The 20,000-nt window shown below is 46.3% G+C and overlaps 10 protein-coding genes across 10 annotated transcripts; 7 read left to right on the top strand and 3 right to left on the bottom strand.

Annotated features, from left to right (window-relative positions):
- Window positions 1-3,218: 3,218 nt before the first annotated feature.
- On the top strand, window positions 3,219-3,875 carry GLAREA_05280 (uncharacterized protein; the record flags this gene model as incomplete). Its single annotated transcript, XM_008078569.1, has 1 exon — window positions 3,219-3,875. One exon carries the CDS (start codon window positions 3,219-3,221, stop codon window positions 3,873-3,875), a length of 657 nt encoding a protein of 218 aa, XP_008076760.1.
- A 956-nt stretch (window positions 3,876-4,831) lies between these two features.
- On the top strand, window positions 4,832-5,704 carry GLAREA_05281 (uncharacterized protein; the record flags this gene model as incomplete). The annotated part of the gene is made up of 1 exon (XM_008078570.1): window positions 4,832-5,704. One exon carries the CDS (start codon window positions 4,832-4,834, stop codon window positions 5,702-5,704), a length of 873 nt encoding a protein of 290 aa, XP_008076761.1.
- Window positions 5,705-6,496: 792 nt separating this feature from the next.
- GLAREA_05282 (RNA-binding, RBD) lies at window positions 6,497-7,981 on the bottom strand (the record flags this gene model as incomplete). Its single annotated transcript, XM_008078571.1, has 3 exons — window positions 6,497-7,719; window positions 7,778-7,888; window positions 7,948-7,981. The coding sequence occupies 3 exons, from the start codon at window positions 7,979-7,981 to the stop codon at window positions 6,497-6,499; spliced, it is 1,368 nt and encodes a 455-aa protein (XP_008076762.1).
- A 689-nt stretch (window positions 7,982-8,670) lies between these two features.
- On the top strand, window positions 8,671-9,471 carry GLAREA_05283 (uncharacterized protein; the record flags this gene model as incomplete). Its single annotated transcript, XM_008078572.1, has 4 exons — window positions 8,671-8,760; window positions 8,818-9,072; window positions 9,194-9,400; window positions 9,451-9,471. The coding sequence occupies 4 exons, from the start codon at window positions 8,671-8,673 to the stop codon at window positions 9,469-9,471; spliced, it is 573 nt and encodes a 190-aa protein (XP_008076763.1).
- Window positions 9,472-9,669: 198 nt separating this feature from the next.
- On the top strand, window positions 9,670-10,174 carry GLAREA_05284 (uncharacterized protein; the record flags this gene model as incomplete). The annotated part of the gene is made up of 2 exons (XM_008078573.1): window positions 9,670-9,796; window positions 10,035-10,174. 2 exons carry the CDS (start codon window positions 9,670-9,672, stop codon window positions 10,172-10,174), a joined length of 267 nt encoding a protein of 88 aa, XP_008076764.1.
- Window positions 10,175-11,107: 933 nt separating this feature from the next.
- GLAREA_05285 (Cupredoxin) lies at window positions 11,108-12,277 on the top strand (the record flags this gene model as incomplete). The annotated part of the gene is made up of 4 exons (XM_008078574.1): window positions 11,108-11,488; window positions 11,540-11,777; window positions 11,824-12,186; window positions 12,246-12,277. 4 exons carry the CDS (start codon window positions 11,108-11,110, stop codon window positions 12,275-12,277), a joined length of 1,014 nt encoding a protein of 337 aa, XP_008076765.1.
- A 1,883-nt stretch (window positions 12,278-14,160) lies between these two features.
- On the bottom strand, window positions 14,161-14,485 carry GLAREA_05286 (putative serf family protein; the record flags this gene model as incomplete). Its single annotated transcript, XM_008078575.1, has 3 exons — window positions 14,161-14,219; window positions 14,266-14,350; window positions 14,423-14,485. 3 exons carry the CDS (start codon window positions 14,483-14,485, stop codon window positions 14,161-14,163), a joined length of 207 nt encoding a protein of 68 aa, XP_008076766.1.
- A 1,297-nt stretch (window positions 14,486-15,782) lies between these two features.
- Window positions 15,783-16,637, top strand: GLAREA_05287 (uncharacterized protein; the record flags this gene model as incomplete). The annotated part of the gene is made up of 1 exon (XM_008078576.1): window positions 15,783-16,637. The coding sequence occupies one exon, from the start codon at window positions 15,783-15,785 to the stop codon at window positions 16,635-16,637; it is 855 nt and encodes a 284-aa protein (XP_008076767.1).
- Window positions 16,638-17,121: 484 nt separating this feature from the next.
- GLAREA_05288 (P-loop containing nucleoside triphosphate hydrolase) lies at window positions 17,122-17,885 on the top strand (the record flags this gene model as incomplete). The annotated part of the gene is made up of 3 exons (XM_008078577.1): window positions 17,122-17,131; window positions 17,191-17,507; window positions 17,565-17,885. The coding sequence occupies 3 exons, from the start codon at window positions 17,122-17,124 to the stop codon at window positions 17,883-17,885; spliced, it is 648 nt and encodes a 215-aa protein (XP_008076768.1).
- Window positions 17,886-18,633: 748 nt separating this feature from the next.
- On the bottom strand, window positions 18,634-19,772 carry GLAREA_05289 (P-loop containing nucleoside triphosphate hydrolase; the record flags this gene model as incomplete). The annotated part of the gene is made up of 3 exons (XM_008078578.1): window positions 18,634-18,969; window positions 19,023-19,585; window positions 19,649-19,772. 3 exons carry the CDS (start codon window positions 19,770-19,772, stop codon window positions 18,634-18,636), a joined length of 1,023 nt encoding a protein of 340 aa, XP_008076769.1.
- Window positions 19,773-20,000: the final 228 nt, after the last annotated feature.

The raw sequence follows: 20,000 nt of genomic DNA on the forward strand, positions 1-20,000 counted from the left end.
GAATGACTGGAGTTTGAAATGAGAAGGTAACTGTTTGCAAAAAGCGACTGTAAGGACTGTGATGGTTGGAGAAACCGTGGTGAGGAAGGAAAAGAGAGAGAAGGAACAGAAATCAGAGCGGAATCGTCAGTCAAAAGGGAAGCCCGGATTATGGCAGCCAGGGGTGCCAGACACTAATTCAGGATACGTGCAGGCGCCCAGCGGGGGTCGGGGCTCTCAGGTTCAAGGGAGCCCTTGCCGATATGCAGGTACAGAGATCATGGCAATTTTGAGAGGCAAACGGAAGCAAAGGGCTGGCGTTGGTGGTGCGTGGGAGGCTGTGGCAGTGGAGTTTGCTGTTACCCCTGAATTGACGCGCGAGCGAACTCGTCTATCCCCGCTTTGAATTAATTAGGGGGCTCGCTTATGGGGCTGCCCCTTGAGCTTGAAGATTGTTTCAGGTAGTTGATTGGCCTCTCTCTTGAAGTGTTGCTGAGAACTTCTCTCTAATGAATAGTGGTTGGCTCGCTAGAGAAGGGGGGGAGACTGAAGAGCTTGTGATTCGTAAGACTCGAAACGTGTGCTGGGCGTGCACAAAATGAAATGAACTTTCAATCCTTCGAACTACAGTGCCCCCTAATTCAACCGAAAGGAGGGCATCGTATACTATGGTCTTCATCTATTGAACTTCTGAAGAGGAGGCTGTCCGTAATTTGCTAACCCGCGAATAATTCCCGTTGGCGTGAGCCCTCAACAGCGACAACGTCGTCCCAGTAATCCGTATCGATGTCGATAATTTAGGGCCCTCTCCCGTCATCACAATCTGAAGAGTTTCGTTGACTCCGCGAATGTTTTGTTTGTTGTTCATGGGCTCATTTCCGACTTTAATGACCGGTGAAAGGTAACATTAGCGTCTGACCTGGCGAGTATCTCTCCAAGAGCGATTCGACTCCTAACAACGGCAACTACTGTAGCTCGACGAGAAAAAAACCCCGCATGTGCTTCGCACACTGCAATAACCCGTTTGTTTGTCAGGTCAAGAGCTAAAACTATCACGGTACACAGGCGGTAGTTGGGGTAATCATCGCGCGGTGCCCCTCAAATAGCCACATTAATCTCTTATCTGACAGTTAGAAAAAGAGCGCCGAAGATCACAATGACGAAATTTGTATACTCGAAACATGACGAGGGCAGTGGAAGTTCAGCCGAAGCCTCGTCCTGCCTTTACACCTTTACGTCTCGCGATCTAGATCTTGACATCTCTCTTTGATTGACTGGATCCTCCCGAGACGTAACGTTCTCGCGGCTCATTGTATGGCAGCTCCCGTGGCATCAAAAACTTTTCGTTCTCGCGTAGAGCTCCCAATGAGGTTACTAGGACGAGGGCATCTTGAAACGCATTCGTCGGCACGCAGTGGTGATTTGTTCTCGATACCGCCACATTTCAAGACCACAACACATGTTGGTCGCCAGATGGCAAGCTCAGAGAGCCTCGCTACTCGCCGATTCGTTTGTTTGGACCACAAGTCGTAAGACGATTCTCTTTTCAGCTTCCAGCTTACGGGTACGTGCATCGATCATCTTCGGCAGTGAGGGAGGTTTGCCTATCGTTTCTATCGATAGGGGCTGGCCGCAGGAGAGCCAGCGGTCTTTGGCCGATGACGACCCGAGTAGGATCCGATGGTACGAACTCAAACTTAAAAAGGGCTGCACTTCTCATCTCTCTTGAGATCCGTCCCACCGAGATCCTTCATCATCTTCATCTATCAAAGTTTGAAGAACTTTTCCACCTGCACCGGGATAACTTTTGTTTGCCGTACAGCTTCCGGACCAGGTTGCGGTCTTGGTGAGTGGGAAACGGCGATCTTTTAATTGGAAGCCCAGCGATCATGGTTGCTGGCGCGTTTCATCTGAAAATCTGTGCTTGTTGTTTGGAGACCATGATCTTTTGTCCGCATCGCCAATGCTTGCACCGCAAGGGATACACCGTCGGGTGGACATTGTCAAATAATATCATCGAGGATCATAAAATGAATTCATTCCTCATTTTCATATTCTCCTTGTCAATTTGACGTCCCCGAGATGAAGTTGAGTGTGCAGTCAATGAAACTTTTTTCTTTCCGTTCTGTAATTGCGCTTCGTTTGCAATGAGCGAGAGGAGGGGCGCAGCGCTTCGGTGGTTCTTGACCGTTTGGCATGAGATTGCTGTCTTCCGATTATTGGACATAAATTTTGATCTGAATTGCCCTCCTTTACTCGCGCTTCTATTGAAGCATCACTCATCTCGCAGACAAGACCTCAAAACCACACCATGTTGCGATGTCTTGCCCGCGCGGCACTGCCTCTTATGCGCCGGACTTCATCGGTTCCAGAATGTTACAGATTTTATTTCCAAGACTTTTGATCACAAGCAACCAGCCCTATGGCATGAGTGTCATGAAGAAATTATCCGAATATTTCAGTACTCGTACATACATTTTTGTTACATCCGATGCGTTTTGAGGTGGCTATGCTGTTTGCTTTCTTACTCGTCAGGTATCACGATGGCTCTACGTAGGCAGGTCCTTGAAAAGTATTCCTAAAAGGGAAGTACGATCATGAATCCTACTTGCACTGAATTCCTTTTTTTCTTTTAAGTGTATGCACCTATCATGTGCTAGTTGATTATCCCCTAGCATGTCAAAGACAAGGCAAACTTGCAATGAAAACTGGATATGCTCAACGGAAGTAAGTGCAACTCAGTTGATATAGTACAACCATACCTACTACTATCTTATTATGCTGAATCTGGAAAGGTTAGAGGTAGAACATCTCTTTCCCTTGCGACTTTCAAAGCAGTCAATCCTATGAATCAGATTATGATCGAGTTCTGGTTTCCTTTCTCGCCCAACGTAGTCATCTTCATAATTGCAGCTTGAGCGCTTTCTATTACAAATCGTTTTCGTTTGACGTCGGGGAATCCAAAAAGATCCAGAATTCTTTTTCTTCTGACGATTCCATGATTCACACAGCAACTATGGTATAGAATGGAAGCTGTAAACCCATATCGACGGCGCTGACAAGACCCTTTGTGGCAGAGATTTGGCCATGGTGATTCACTGCTGCCATTTCGCCACCAAAATGCCGTCAACATTCACGACGAGTCTGATGAAAATCGGTCGGTCAGACCTTAGCTTTACAGAACGACATCTCATATCTGCATTCAAAATTTGCCAGATAAAATCACTCCAATTTTCATCATGGAAGCGAAAGACTTCCCGCCGGAAGATGAAGACCATCAAGAGATCGAATTACCTCCAACTTCAAGCCCGGATAACCCAACACAAGTCGAACCTATTTTCTGTACAGGCGATTGTGGATTTGGACGATCTTCGCTGACAACCTGGTCCACCCGTATTACCGGTACCGTATCCGTTGCTGACTGGGCAATCAAATACTGGACTAAAGGAGTAACATCCAAGTTCATTTCGATGCGGGTACCTGAAAGTGATGCCATCAACAAAGAACTCTTGCGCACGGCACCATACATCATGAGTGTACGCGCCATGCCCAGTGCTGATCCGACAAACAACTCAGACACTTATCGGTTCTTCTTTTCCGAACGTTCACCCGACGGCATGAAAAGGTCAATAATTGAGCTCTCACTTCCTCGGGGAATCGTGCCTTCGAGATTCAATAAATGGCCAGCCAGAGAAGCGTTTGCTTGTGTGGATCATAGAGTCCGATACTGGGTTGAGTTGTGGTATGATCGTGAAATGTTGAAAGATAGAACTGTTTATGACAAAGCTTTGTGGGAGTGGGCGAGATTGAAGGGTGATTCTATGTTGGAGGAAATGAAGGTTGGCCGAGATGTCTTTTGGGATGGCATCTGCAGTCGCTCGTCTTGCTGCTTCTAGGTTCATGTGGATTAATATGTTGTTGAGTAGGGGATCACAGTTCTCTAGTTTCCAGTACAACTAACTGCTAATTCGGTTCTAATGTACCATTCATAGGCGCCATAATGCACAATTTCAGTTTTCCAAAATTTTGTAAGCTCCAAATTGTGCCTAGTCCAAAAACAGAAATCTCACTCACTGTCTCAATACATCTGTAATTCACATGTACCACAAGATACTAGATATCACCACTTACCAATCTATAATATGTTGAGCGGTCGGACCATCCGCTAATTATATAGAACAAAGAACTACCAGAAAGGAAATTACACTCATACGGTAAAGGCTAACTCTATCCGTCAATCCTCCTGGTAATCTTGCTATCGAAACAATATATAGCTCTATCTACACAACCCTAGGTGATGGTTAGGGAATTTCACCTATGCCAAGAAAATCTGGCATAGCGTTTGCATATGAAATTTCCTCGACACAATATATTGGCATCCACTTACGCTCCGAAACTTTCCATTTTCTTTGAGAAACAATAAAGAGCATCAACACGTGGTTTTCAAACAAAGATCCAACGACAAAAAAGAAGTAGCAACAGTTAGATGGACAAAGATTCGGTTAAGTCAAACCAAATTCTGTCGGGCTCGAAGAGTATGTCTTCGGCACCAGCGAGGGCTGATACAGTAAGAAAACCCGCCTAGTGGTATACTTGAATTCAGCCTGGATAAATGGTCCCAATGCTACTAAGGTACTTGTAGTTCTGTTCAAGTCACATGGTTTGCCTTCTTTCTTTGCACCACCGAACTCTAGCATTCTAGCAGAGGAGAACAGGAGTACAGTAGCCATTTCCAAAACAGACTAAAATTGAACCCATAATTGTGTGTGTACACAATCCGAAGTCTTGTCTACATCCACACTTATCTCTTTACAGGTTTTAACGAGTGTTATTGACTCCAAAATCCAGCAAAATGGCAGTATTCGTTAAATCCATGAGACACTGGCGAGACCTCATGTCTTCCTGTGATCTTTTAGTCGTCGGATTCTTCGACAACTACTCCCGAAAAAGTGTCAATACGCAGAAAATCTTTGAGGATTTCGCATCCTCCTACAGCTCCGACGCCATCAAATTCGCCGCTGTCAAACGCAACGACGTATCGGCCTCATGCGACGTCTACAACAGGCCCAAAGTCCAATTCTATCAAATCGGCTTCCTGGTAGGGGAGTTGGAAATGTCTCACGCAGACGAGCGTGAGTTAAAAGCCCAAATCCAACAATTCGCTCAGGACTACGGAACAGAACTGCTAGGTCCTCAACCAACGTCGTCACAGGAACCAGCACCACCAGTGGTAGGATCCTTCATACACGCGCCAGCTCAAGGTCCAGTTCGCCTACCCGATCCTGTACACTGCTGTCCTTTCCACACCCTACATCGTATTGACGGAAGTTTTCCAGCTGGCGAGGCCAGAAACACTTCAGAAGCAATCGTCGACGCCTTCCTCAACTGGTGCGGTGACAACTCCAGTAATTTCGGATACTGCAAAGTCCCACGGGACAGCCCTCGACCGGTTGTAAACCGGACAAAGTATCTGCTAGACGTGTTCTCGAGCAGCACTGGTCGATCGAGGCATTTCTTTGCGGGGTACAACTTTACGAAGGTGAATGTTTGGGTTGAGCTTGAGTTGGATGGTATGCCGTCGAGGTTTGCGAAGCAACAGCCGGAGGTGTTTATGGCGATGGGCTGCTCACGACATAATGCGGAGTATACGTGTACTTTGTGGAGTGATCCGGAGTTTCAACGTGATGCTGTGAAGAGCCCTGGACTGGTCGTACATCCATTCTAAATTGGCTATAAATATTGAGGACTCCGCGCCGATATCATCGAATCTGCAATACACTGAGCACCCAGTAAATCGAATATTTGAACCCAGCCAGAAATCAACATACCGTCTTAATTTTGAACTCCTTAATCACTTAGAACAGATCATCTACCCTTAACGTGAAGCCACCGTCATGTTAAGGAGAATAGCTGAGTGATGTTCTTGCTAACAATGCTCACACTTACCACTCAAGTGCACATTCTTCATCTCCCACTTGAAAGTCAATTTACTCTCATATCTCAATTGTGTCGGCGCTGGACGATTTTAGAATGTGAACAAGTATATAAGATTGGATCTAGAATATGGATGTTTCTCCTCGAACCAATCCGTAAGGAAGATAGTATCGAAGAGACTTTGCTGTTACCCAGGGGACAAGATTTAAGTACTAGAAGGGATGTCTAAATAGCCATGGTCTCTAGAGAAGCTTTAGAAGACCGAAAGCGGATGTCCGATGGAATCAAGTTACGTTTGAAAGTGTGGATTTGAAGGAGGTTCGGCAACTGTAAGTATTGTCCAGTTTTGTGTAAGATCTCCTCAAATGACAAACAGAAACCTTATACTGAACAAATGAGATGAATTGAAAGAGAAAGAGCGTTCCTACTTACCCTCGAGACAAAGTTGTACACATACAAGTTGACATGTATTCCTCTATTTACAAAATCTTTTAATTGCAACGACAGATATAGCCCAACAAGATTATCTGGCAATTCGCCAGAAGACCTAAACTCCTGCGCATCATTATTTTCATTGCCGGCCTCAAGCAGTCTTTTTCGCCTTTCTTGGCTTTTTGACCTTTTCAACTGTAACTTCTGTAACCTCTGTAACGGTCTTGACCTCCTCTACGATCTCAGGCTCAGGCTCCTTTGTCTTCTTGGATTTGGAAGCTTTCTTTGCGACCGTTGTCTCTGCCGCTATCGCAGGAGTCTCTTCGGATTCAGCCTCGGTCGTCGCAGCCTTTCCTTTCTTTTTGGACTTTTTTGATTTCGCGGCTGCTGGAACGTCTTCGATAGCCTCTGTTGGTTCTGTGGCGGCTGGCGCATCCTCAATAGCTTTTGTCTCGGTCTCTGGTGCCTCGATCGCAGCTGGAGCTTCACTCTTTTTCGCAAGACCCTTCGCAGATTTAATTTCTGGTAGCTCGAACTCATAGCCAATCTCCTTGAGCTTGGTAGCCTTTGCAGCTCTCTTAGCTTGCAGCTTCTCTGCCCGCTCGTCCCACATTTGTTCGGTCGCAGGTAGCTTGAGTTTTCTGCCTTCGATTCTATTTCTCGGGATTTTTTTGAATCGGGTTCCTGCACCTTTCCAGAGATCTGCTGGTACTGCTTCCTCAGCCACTAATTTGACCTTCATGATATGATTGAACATCAGATAGTTGTCCATAGTCTTAGCCACAATTTCAGCAACCACGGACGATGCAAATTGAATAAAAGCGTAGTGTTTGCTTGCCCCGGTCGCCTTGTTTCGCGAGAGACGAAGCTTCAGGATAGTACCAAATTGTCCGAAATACTCTCTCATTTCGTGTTCATAGAAACCATGAGGTACGCGACCGACATAGACAACACCTGGCTTGTCGCCCTTTGCCTCTTCATTTGCTTTCTTAAGGGCTTTCTTTTGCGCCTTGGTAACCTTGATCTCGGGTACGGGTGCGCCTTCTTCTAAACCCTCACCACTCGACTCATCTTCGCCTTCGTCTTCGCTTTCGAATCCTTTAAGTAGGGCCTGTGTTTGGTCGTCTACCTCGGAATCTTCTTCGTCTCCTCCAGCATCTTCAGCTTCGCCTTCTTGCTCCGGCTCGATCACTGTCTTGGTGACGCGAGTAACCTTTTTGGTTACTTTCTTGGGTAGCGATTCGACGTCTGTGGCTTCGACGGGTGTGACAGTTTTGGTGACTTTTTTCGTGGTGATTTTTTCTGGCGCTGGAGTTGATTTGGCAACCTTCTTCGACTTTTTGACCTCAGGAACATCGGCGCTCTCAACTGCTGCTAATGACAATGTTAGCTTTTGCCAAAGGCATGGAGCGCAAAATTGAAGCTCAATTACCTTTGCGCTTCTTGACTGCAACAGGAGTAGGCTCGACAGGCTCGACAGGCTCGACGATCTTCTTAACCTTCTTAACCTTTAGTTTCTCTGCCCCGCTTTCTGGTACGGAAGCTGTTGAATTGATATGTCAGTTGAAAACTTCGGAGAAGTAATTGCTTTGGGAGGCATACCTTTGCGCTTCTTCGTCTCGATTTCTTTAGCCATTGTGTCTGGTGCTGGAATGGTTTTCTAATCTAGACCCGTTTCTCGCTTTCTCGAGGGAACTTTTTTTGGGGTAGAAAATTTCTGCCGTCAGGGCGGTGAGTAATGATGGCTTTCTATTCTCTTGGAGAAGTAGGTTCTTCCAAAACTCCTCTTTCTAAGAGTATCTAGGATATATATGTTTTTTGCACGGCTTAAAGTCTTTGATTGCCTGGAAGAAGGGACAGACTCTTTATCCAAAAAAAAGATTTTGGTGCATATCGGCATATGAAATTTATCATCACATCTAGACCTGTCGAAGGATGACTGTTAAAGTCATTCTCTACACCCTCTTTCATTGGGCCCTTTTCCTAACTCAATAACTCGAAGTTTGAACCTATGATTATTGTTTTGACAACTAGTGGGTGTCAATCAAAACTGGTGATGTATTACACACACAATTGGATTGTCACCATTTCGTGTACACCGATTTGTCTTCTTACAAGTGATCTGCGAAGTAATTGTTAATGTAGAAAACGAACATAAAACAGATATGAAATAAGCCAACATTCGATGAAGTTATTCTGACTTCCTAAATTCAGTGAATAAATAGTAGTCGGTGCCGCACGTGATTTGGTTTCGCCGATTTCTACCCACCCGTTGCCATGTCGTTGGAAAAGTCCAACTCAAAAAGTACCGCAACGACAATTAATATGGCCTCCAATAATCAAGCCTCGCATGCGGAAGTCTGGGATGACTCTATGCTTGTAAATTCGTGGAATGACGCTGTAGAAGAGTATAAGGTACTGCATCCTTCACCTAACTCCAATTCGAAGACCCTATAAGCTGATCTGAGATAGCGCTACCATTCTATTCAAGCACTGGGAGAAGATGTGGATGAATTGATCGAAGGACATGAACTGCACAACGAGACAATGTTCGCAAGCTCCATAAATGATATACCGAAAGACCATTCCCAAGACTCATGTTTACTGAGCAGTGCGAGCCAGACAAGTCACAATCAAATACTCGAAAAGAAGCTAGGCCAAGATCAACTCGAAGAAGCATCAACAGCAGATCAGAGTAGTGACACAAAACCTAGCACGGCCCCTCAGGTGAGCACAGTCGAATTATTGAATATGCGGATCAAATAGGCACGAAGATCGAAAAGTCTTGGCATTTGAAACAATCTTCGTCCCAGCGGTCGTTCTATGACTGACAAATATGGACTTATAGGCAAACGAGACTTCTTCAAGTTCCAATCAAATTGCAGATCACCGAAGTACAAAACCTCCAGCACTGCCCCATCATCTCATCGGCCAAGGTGAGACAGACATCCGGTATCGAGATGTTCATGGAGATTTACTGACGCGTGGGTCTTTTCATGCAGTTAACGACGACGGCTTGAAGAATCTCCTGATGTCATGGTATTATGCTGGGGAAGTTCTTTCTATTTTGGAACTCACCAGGGCGCCCTACTAACGTTTTCGCAGATACTATACGGGGCTCTATGAGGGACAGCAACAGCAAACGGTCTCAAAATGATGCCAAGCATAAAATATGAGATGGAACGGGTTAGTTTCATTCAATGCTCAGGAACTGTAAACAGGAAAGCTTGAGAATGGTCTTTGCACCGAAGAAAGGTTGAACCGTCCGATAATATCATTCTGAACTATGGTGTCCAAGCTCTAGCGGCATTTTTAGGTGTTACCATGACAGCGAGGAATTCTCGTCTTGGGAAGTCTTGGAAGAGGTTGAGTCAAAAGGTTTCCGGTCGAGCAACGAGACGCCGCATCCGTTTCACGAAGGATCTCGAGGAAGCCGCCTCCACAGCAGATGGTTTGGCCAACGGCTGCCTCTCTCCTGCATGTGCTGCAGATTGCAGAACACCGAGGAAACATATCAGAAGCAGTAGCAGAATGAAGCGATTACCCTATACAACGTTTTCATGATCCATCAGGATCTTGTGATCAATTGAGGAAGGTCAAAAACGCCAACCTTAGTTGAACTCTTATTCTCAACTCTCGCATCCAAGACGGCGTTCGGACCGTTGCTCTGACACCGTGTGCCCCTACAGGTTCTTTGGCCGAAATGACAGGCGTTGACGGCAGCGGTTCAACTGCTTTCCTGCTTCCATCTTCACCATCAGAAGTGACCGGCTATCCCAAGCTTCACGCATGCCATCTGAAGATAACGGCGCGGAAGGGAGGAAACTAATTCTTCCTGTCTGTCGTCTGGTCGAACGATTCTTTGGTTCGTGAGACGTGGGCTATGACATGATCCGATCTTGAGACGGCGATGGCACACGGTCTCAAACACAAGGTGTCTGGAGTAACTCGCTTAACCCTGTGCAGGCGCCGTTGGTGGTGCTGTGCACAGGCTCGCTTGCTAATCGCCACGCTTCATTGCAACTTCATCCAACCTAATCGGACTGTGAGCGCGGACGAGCCCCTCCTGACAAGCATCGGCAAACATCCTTTTGATCTTGGTCTAAACCGCATCAGGGGCAAGAAGGGGCTTTCGGAGGAATCTGCAAGGTACCGCCAGGGGGTTGCGGCTCAAATCTTCAACTTCTTCTTTCCACCGGAACGCAGTTGCAACGACAAACACCAGACCCGTAAGCGAGAAGTCCTCCAGCCCCTTTCCACCCAACCACATGGCTCTAAATGCCGTTTGCCCACTCGCAAAAGCTTAGCTACTTGTCCGGAGGGGGATCTCTCCGACCTTTGGTGGTGATTTTCTTGTACCGTCCAGCAAGCTCCCCGTTTCGACCAAGCACCCTGGGGCCTGTACGCCCTGCAGCGGAGACGCATCTGTAGGTCTTGCCCAGGCCCATCCCATGAATGGCACCTGTCCGCTCTCATTTCATGCTCGATTTAATATCTCGACCTCCCAGGCCGGATTGTCTCTTTTCTCTTCCTCTCCATCCCGTCTTGCTTTGCTGTAAACACATTCATTGTATTCCTTTCTCTATTTCACTATCCACACTTCGAGCACGGCCTCGCATTCGGCAACTATTACAATCTTTAACGATCTATAACGAGCCAGACAACTTTGATAGTTTAATACATTCCGCAGCGCGGCTTATTTGTTCTTTACGCACCAATCCGATTACTTAAAGTCGACTATACTAATATACCAATCATCATCATGCGTTTCTCCACCGCACTTGCTCTTTGCGTCGCGCCTTTGGCGTTGGCTGGCTCGATCCAAGATACTGTCTTGAGAAGAACGGACCATATGGGAGAGAAGGTCGAGGCACCAAAGGTCGAAGCACCAAAAGTCGAGGCACCAAAGGCTGAGGCGCCAAAGCCTGAAGCATCCCCTAAGGAGGGAGCGAAGGAGGTTATCCACGAGGCACCAAAACCAGCGGAGGCAAAACCTGGAGAAGTTATCCACGCCGGATCATCATCAACGACTGTTACTCAGGTTATCATTATTTGGGTCAACAATGGAGGTGGTGCTACAACTTCCACAATGCAACATGCTAGTTCAGTAGCACCTCCACCAGCGGCCGCTGCTACACACAGCGTAAGTTCCCTACAAGTCATTCTAAAGAGCATATTATTGACAATTAAATAGGTCGTTGTTGGTGGTTCCGCCGGTCTCGTCTACGTACCAGAATCTATCCAAGCTGCAGTCGGGGATATGGTTATCTTCACCTTCATGAACGCCAACCACACTGTCACCCAGTCCGCTTTCACCGAGCCCTGCGTCAAGCTCCCAGAAGGAATGGATTCTGGATTCATGCCAAACCCAAACAACACCATGCTCCCAGCACCACAGATGGCCATGCAGGTTACTGTTGCAACCCCAATCTGTAAGTAATCTACTTCTAATACACAGAATATCACTAACATATCCAGGGTTCTACTGCAGACAAAAGGCCCACTGTGGAAAGGGAATGACCTTCTCCATCAACCCAACCGCTGAGAAGAGCCATGCCATGTTCCAACAGATGGCAGTTGCCCAGAACGGTACCGGAACTCTTGCACCAATTCAAGGTGGAGCTGCCGCTCCTCCAGCTGCCAGTGCATCCGCCGCACCACCACCACCAGCTGCCGCCGCACCCCCAGCCGCCGCACCCCCAGCCGCTCCTCCTGCCGCTGGTGCCATGGTCCCATCAGTTGGCACCATGCAAGGTGGATCCTGCTCCTGCGCATGCCTTTGCGGTGTCTCCTCCTTCCCAACTGCTGCACAAGGCATCAACAGCTTTGGTGGTATGTCAGGTAAGCTACTCTCCACCCCCCGAATCCAAAATAACAAGAAACTAATACAACTCTCCCAGGTGCTATGCCAATGGCCATGCTCGAAAAATAGACTCCCCATCTTCTGATGGCCTTTATATTCTTTTAACGACACGGTCTCCGCCCCCCCAGAAGAGCAACCCAAAGAGAGCATTAGAGAAAAACCTTCCACATGGCGTTTAATATACAATTGTTTTTCTTTACATGTGATGATGATATCCAACCCACATATTATTGGTATATATAGTTTTTAGGTCTCCGACATTTTTGAGAAATGGATTGGAACATTCTTGCGTTTTTTTTCTTGTTTGTGGTTTTTTATCTTTTAATAATGTGTGTGTAAGGGATATAGAAAAAATGATACTTGTTGTATCTTATTCGTCTTTTGGTTTGAGAATGTGATTTCGTGGCTTGTGTTAATTGAGTGAGTCTTAGGTGATCTTTATGCTCATGGGAAGATGAACTTTCTTTCTTGGCATATCTTCATTCCGCTATCAACAGCCCCTACACCATTCTTTCCCACTGCTGTTAGCCACAAATAGATCTACAGTTACAAAATCCGAAGCATTCCAAAAACCATATATACCTCACAAGACTAACAATTCATGCGTCTCTCCTTGTGCGGAAAACAATCACATGTTATTAACTGAGCAGAACGTACAAGCTCACCTTTTTCCTTGGACAGCTTTCAGAAACAACTGATGTAACAATAATTGACTACTCCATCAACCGTGTGTACTCAGCATAAACTAGTAAACAGCCATAGAAAACTATTCTGCGCCGTCAATTGGTGATCTTGCATATGTGCTGCTATGCAATGGTGTGATTTGAACCAAAGTCCTTATTACAGATTCGCATTTTCGTTTCAGAATACCTGACTTTCTATTATGGTTACCCAAAAGGCTTCTCACGAATTAGCAGACTTCCTGATGCAGACTTCCTGGTGTAGATTTTTGAACTCAACACCATACCGAGAAGACAATTAACATTAATACGGAGGGGGGTAAAAACCGACGGGTTTTATACTTGTGTGACTCGTAAGCTCTGAAATGCCATCGTTCTCTGGAATACCCAATAAGCATTAATATGGATATCGATTAGTAAAGCAATACCATCGATCTTCTACGCAGAAACTGAGGACCGACTGATAGTTCCCATGCTATCGTCGTTTGGGGTGAAATATCTCCATTGCCTATGAGCATTCAACATTGGAGATGAATTCTGCAGTATTGTGATGGAATGTCAGCTAGCATTTGACAGTTTCTACACTCATGCAGATTGTACTTAAGTCTCGCACTTGGGATGATACTATATTATTTTTGAAGATACAAACAAAGGAAACTTTGCCCCAAACGCGTATTAGGAGGATTCCTGGTATATGACTGGATACTTAAGTTTTAATTGGTTTAGAATAATGGTAAAGTATTTTCTTTAACTCGTACCAGAAGGCCTTCCTCCTCCTCATCATCTAAAAAGCACTACGATTCGAAAGCTAGCAGAACGATACCAAGGAAAATCATTCCGCAAACAACTTATCAAGCAAACCTGCAACTTCAATCAACTAAGAGGTTCTTCGCATTAGGTGAAACTCCAGATTGCGGAATTAATCCTGCTTGTACCTCTAGGGGTCGATTTTGGATCTATGCAAAAAGCTAAGAAGACACCTGGCCAAAATACGATAAATGCACAACTAAAACTGCAAGAGCTGAAGGCATGTTAGGGCCAAGATATTCTCATAGACATGATATATAGGGACATTTCTCCTATCAACACCGGGCTCTAATGCGGGACAAGAAAAGCGCAATCAATCCCATCTCCTGAACTCCGTGTAGACATCCGCCTCGTTCATAGCATCCCATCCTCATCTCTTGAGCATCGTGCTTATTCGTGTCGCAATCCTCTAGTCTAGTATCTGATTCTCATTTATTGCGTATCGTGATTCGTGGTTGCTGTCCGTTATTTCTTCCCACCACCTACGCCTTCAGCGGCTTTCCTTGCGTCGGCTGAGACAAAAACTGTTAGTACTTTTGTTTGCAAAGATAGGGTGATTGATCGACCTACCAGCCGCCTGCTTCTCTCGCATTTTCGCAGCGACATTTTCTTTATCGCGTTGCATTTCTGAGCCGGACTTTGAGTTGCCTGATTTCTGGATTGCGGAATCATGTCAGCTGGCCAATTCGGATCGTTGGTTGGAGTTATTCGGTGAGTTCTAACATACCAGTCCTGCTAGCTTCGCGGCGGCCTTTTCACGGGCCTTGTCTCTCTGATTCCCTCTCGTCATGGTGAATGGCTTACGGTTGGTGAGTCGCAGGTAATTGGTACTCGTGGCAACATTCACAGTTGGAGATTTTAATGATTCCGACGGGGAGATGCTCGAAATAGAAAAAGTTCGGGACGAGCCGAGCACGTGAGGGCATTGGCCCCCAAACTTTCCTCTTCTACATTACAATCCCTCTCTCTATATTTTCATTTCAACTTAATCTCCTTTACAGGAACGCCAGGAACGCAATTGTTTTCGAATCATGGCTAAGTCTTGATTAAAATTACTAGACGATATCTAGGAAATTCCCCGATGCGCTATGTTGGTAGCTCTTAGTGGACAGTGAGATGGTGATGTTTCAACCACTCAAAGTCTGAGAACAGATGAAGTTGAAACACGCTTCCAAAATTAAGCCTCGTCCAATCGAGACCGCGACTCGTCCACGATCGAAACGCACAGCAGACCTCATGGCCCGCAGCATGGAGACAAGCAATGCAACCGCCTGGCTACAAGCATAATTGGCTAGAACGGATGGCCCAAATGGACTGGATCGTGGATCTTGCTTTTCGCGAACTGGAGGAAGAGCGCCAACTTCCTCGCTTGATGTTTCGAGATCTGTTGTCGCTTGGCAGATATGAGGCTTCTACAGAGAGGACGAAATTCTATTAGAGGCATCATCCAGTCAATGGCCGGAAATTCAGGAGAACAAGGACTTTGCTACGTACTGACTCCCATAGGCTGGCAGTGGTGGTCAAAGAAGTCTTCTCGCGCTCCAACTCCATTGGATATCCATCTCGCACGACCTCAAAGAAAGTCGCGCCAACACATGGAACGGATAATTTCGCCCTATATCCCCACAAAGAGTCAAGAAGAGTCAGAAATAGCATGCCCCACTGGCCTCGAACGGGTCCTTTCGTGCTATGATCGTCTCGGGCTTTTCTTTCTTATTCACCTTTACCCCCATTCACATATCTCGCTCCCATTGTCCTTCTTATTGTCAATCCCACGACAAACGATCCTCTCTACTCATTGTCGCCCAACTACAATGAGGTTGACTCCTCAATAGTTTCCTTTTCATATATTAATGTTTTTGCCCCTCTAACTTGAATCTTTCTTTATTTTCCTTCCTCGAATCTACACACTACTTACAACTTCTTTTCAAATACAATCATTCTCATTCTACTGCCGGCAGTAATCTTCAGACAACCTTACAATCATTTACCAACTGTGAGTCCTTCAAGCAACTACATCTCCTGTCCAAAAACTTATCTCTTGAGCAGAAACTCTTTCCCAACTTACTTCATACCCTACCGTCAACATGTTCGGGAAAAGCTCCGATAGCAAGATAATGGGCCCCGGCTACATCACTTTCAACATAATACGAGTTCTAAACATAATCGCCTTGACGTTGGTCGCAGTTGCCAGCTGGGTCATGCTTGTCATGACTCTGAAGACCTCAAAATTCTTCTTCTTCGATGGATCTTCCCACTTCATTACGAGCGTCGTCGCCGTCTTCCTCATCGTTTCGGAGTGCAATCTCTTCAAACGCTATTATGCTAAGAACTGGCCAAACTTCAGTGAACAGGCTGGCTTTGTTCCTCTTGGTCTCGCCATGGTCATCTTAGGATTCAACACTCTTGGAAACCTCAATAAGCAAGCCACCTCTGTCGAAAATCTCGGTCTTGCTCTCTGGCGAATTGTCATCGCTGCTGGCGTTCTCTCCTCCCTTATCGGACTCGCCAACATCATTACAACATTCATCTTCTCCAACATCAAGCTGGGCATCACTGGTCGTATGGTCCGTGAAAATGGAGCAACAGCAGCCCCAAAGAACAACGACTCACCTCGAAACTCTTACAGCTTTTCTCGCAGCGCAAGCATGAGCAAGGAAAACACCATTCTTCCAAGTTACCAGGCACCCACATCTCCAGAAGATCGTCGCAGATCTAGATTTGGCCTCAAGTTCCCCATCCGCATGTCTGGAATTGGCAAGCCAATGCCAACCAGCGAACACGTCTCGCAGTGGGATGATCGCAGCTCTCCAATTGTCCCAGATGTAAAGCGACCAGATACTGCTCTTCACCCAGCGCTCGCTCCTCCTCAACCCGCATATGGTCTCGCCCGTTCGAGATCTTCAGTCTACAGCGAGGTCTCTAACATGACCCGATTCTAGATGTGGAAAGCTTGTTGAAATAGGCGTTGTTGCAAGTCGATAATTGAGACATCTACCTAATGAGGAGTAAATGGAGTTTCGGAATCTTTCATATGGTTGCAATACCCACTCATCATGAGAAATGGAAGGAGTTTAAGGAGAACCAGTGAATATAATGGCTTACATGTGCTTTCTTGATGTCAATAATAGCAAGTTTATATAGATCTAAAAGTTAAAACATCCCTTCCTTCCCAGTCCTAGAAGTGAAAACGTGGTGAAATTATTTAGTGGTTGACACTTGGCTCAAGCTCTCTCGAGTCTCGAACCTCGAAAACCATCTCCCCCACCAAGCTACCCCAAACTCCACTCTCTAAAAACAACAAGCTCCACACAGCCAACCACAACAAAACGCATGCTGTTCCTCCTTCGAACAGCACGCATACTAGTCTTCCGACAAAATAAGACCTCAAAATTTACAAGATCACTACACACCACCAGAACCACAATGGCACCCCGTAAGCCCCCCAATTGCCCTACCCCCTTCAGTTCCAAGCTCCATACTAACACCCTCCAGTCCCCCCAACAACAAACCCCATAATCATATCCGGGCCCTCAGGCGTCGGAAAAGGCACATTATACAAACTGCTCCTCGAGCGCCATCCCTCCGTCTTCTGTACCAGCATCTCCCATACCACGCGCGATCCACGGCCGGGGGAGACGCGCGATGTGGACTACTACTATACCGACATGGCGACGTTCGAGAAGATGATCGAGGAGGGCGGGTTCGTGGAACATGCGAAGTTTGGCGGGAACCGGTATGGGACCAGTCGGAAGATGATTGAGGAGATGCAGGGGAAGGGGAGGGTGGTGGTGTTGGATATTGAGATGGAGGTTCGTCTTCCCCCCCTCCGTAATTCCCCTTCTAAACTAACTTGACTTCTGAATTAGGGCGTAAAACAAATCCACGCCTCCCCCCTCTCAGCACGCTACATCTTCATCTCGCCGCCCTCGCCCGCGCTCGAGACGCTCGAGAAACGCCTTCGTGGCCGTGGCACCGAGAAGGAAGAGTCGATTCAGAAGCGGCTTGCGCAGGCGAAGAACGAGATTGAGTATTCGAAGACGGAGGGCGTGCATGATATTGTGATTGTGAATGATGATTTGGAGGCAGCGTATAAGGAGATGGAGGATTTTATTTTTGGGCGGGGGCAGAAGACGCAGGAGCAGGATGCGAGGGATGGGGGGAAGGCGGGGGAGAGTGTGTTGGATTGAGGAGGGAGGGAGAGAGGGAGTGCTTGGTGTTGAATACCTTGAGAGGAGAGTGTGGGAGTCTGTTTTGTGCATGCAAATGGGAGACTTTCATATGATCTCGGATTCCGAGTATGGTTCTTGAGGATCTACATAGACTTAGATGTACAGCGTTATGTACCTATTGGCAAAGTAAAAGTAAAATACCACATCTTCAAAACTATCATGAACTGTGGAGGTTCAGTCATCTAAGGGAGGTTGCAAAATATTCATACTCGTTATGTATTCGGACTCATCAATTCCTCTCTAAGCGAAGCTTGCGGATATTGTAGGCTGAGCAAACAGCGATGATGCTCGATTGATGTCCACATGTGATATTACACTGGCGATGAGATCTCACATAACCTCATAAGCAAAGCAGAGAAACCAATTTCGTGAACCGAGCGAAAGAGCTCTATTTTCAATAATCCATCGCTCTCGTTCTACATCCTGTCATAACCCGGTTTTGTGGAAACCTTACTACTCGTGAAATGAATCCCTCAAACATTATGAGAAAGGCTAATTAAGCAAAGAAAATAATTGGGGAGAATCCGCGTAAAGACAATAAAAAGTAAAGTAGTCCGGGTTGCAATCCACAAGTAACCATTAAAAACACTCTTTCCTTTGACCTGCTCAAGGAAATCAATACCAATGACGACGCTTTTACACAGATGGATACGCTTCGCCGTCAAAATACAACTCCTTCCCGTACCCCGGATTAAACAAAAACTCCTTAATAGCCGTTCATGGTATTTCTTTGAGAGTTTCTGCTTAGCTCCCGATCAGCTGATGGTGAAATCGGTCGGCTACCGGCGTTGTGTCCAGCAGCACTACTCTCCTTCAGCGCAAGCAATTGCTTAGCACGGAATGTCTCGTAATGAATTTGAGATGTCGTCTCGATAAGATCTTGGAGATGGGTGCGTGTAAGGAAGTTTCGGAGGTAGACGAATTCGCAGTGGTTCTCGTCCTCGACATTAATAACCCCCCATCTGTTTTGTCGCCCACGAACTTGTTTTCCACCAACGATGATTGACTTTTCTGATCCAACGACAGCGAATGGAATAATGTTCTGAGCATCGAATTAGCAACGAAATCATGTGCGACCATTGTGTTTGGAATTACCTTGATCTGAGCATTTAAAGCCCGCTCCTCCTCGTCAAACTCATCGTTGTCGTACGGGAACATCTTCAGGTTGTGGAACGCAAACTCCTCCTTTATACGCTCCTTGAAAGCGCTTCTTTCCTCGAGAGTCAACGAATCGGACTTGGCAATGACTGGGACGACATTGACAACATCTGAAAGCTTCTTCAAAACAACGATATCAATAGGCTTTAGCGCATGTCCTGATGGCTGTATGAAAAACAAACAGCAGTGAATTCTGGTATCCTGAATATATCTCTCACGCTGAGCGGTAAGCTCTTTTCGTAGGTACGCTGAGTGCTGGTCCTTGATGTACTTGACAATTGGATCCCAACATCTATCATTGTTGACTTGGTCTCCATAACCAGGGGTGTCGACAATGTTCAACCTTAGACGAACTCCATTTTCTTCGATCACATGAGACACAGTTTGGATTTCGGTCGTAGATCGGACTGGCTCATCTGGAGCAAGTCTACCCTTCGAGTCGATCAGGTGCGATGCGAAGATGGTATTGATGAGGGTCGATTTTCCAAGACCAGTTTGTCCTAAAGCGCAAAAGTCAGTAGCTGAAGAACAATTAGATCGCAGAAGTCCGCAGCCCTACTTACCAACACAGATCACGTTAAATTGGAATCCGCGCTTCAAGAGCTTGCGCTCAATTTGCGTTGTGATACTATCAAAACCGACGTGGCTTCGAGGATACACCGATTGTTGGGGGGCGTGTCGATCCATGGATGCCATGTATATTGCAAAAGTCTCGGAAAGAATTAGTTACACTGCTCAAAAAATCAAAGTGTGAAGTTGTGTTGAGAGTGTGGTCGAGAGGTAGAGAGATTGTCGAAATTCAGAAGGGGTTCCTCCACAATTTCGTTGCTTCCCCTTTTGCGAACGCGACCACACCCGAGCTAAGCCCTATCGGGCCTAGCACATGCATGGGTATGGAGATGCCGCAGAAAGTTT

The sequence above is a fragment of the Glarea lozoyensis genome (genome assembly GCF_000409485.1).
Source record: "Glarea lozoyensis ATCC 20868 chromosome Unknown GLAREA10, whole genome shotgun sequence".
Taxonomy (NCBI): domain Eukaryota; kingdom Fungi; phylum Ascomycota; class Leotiomycetes; order Helotiales; family Helotiaceae; genus Glarea; species Glarea lozoyensis.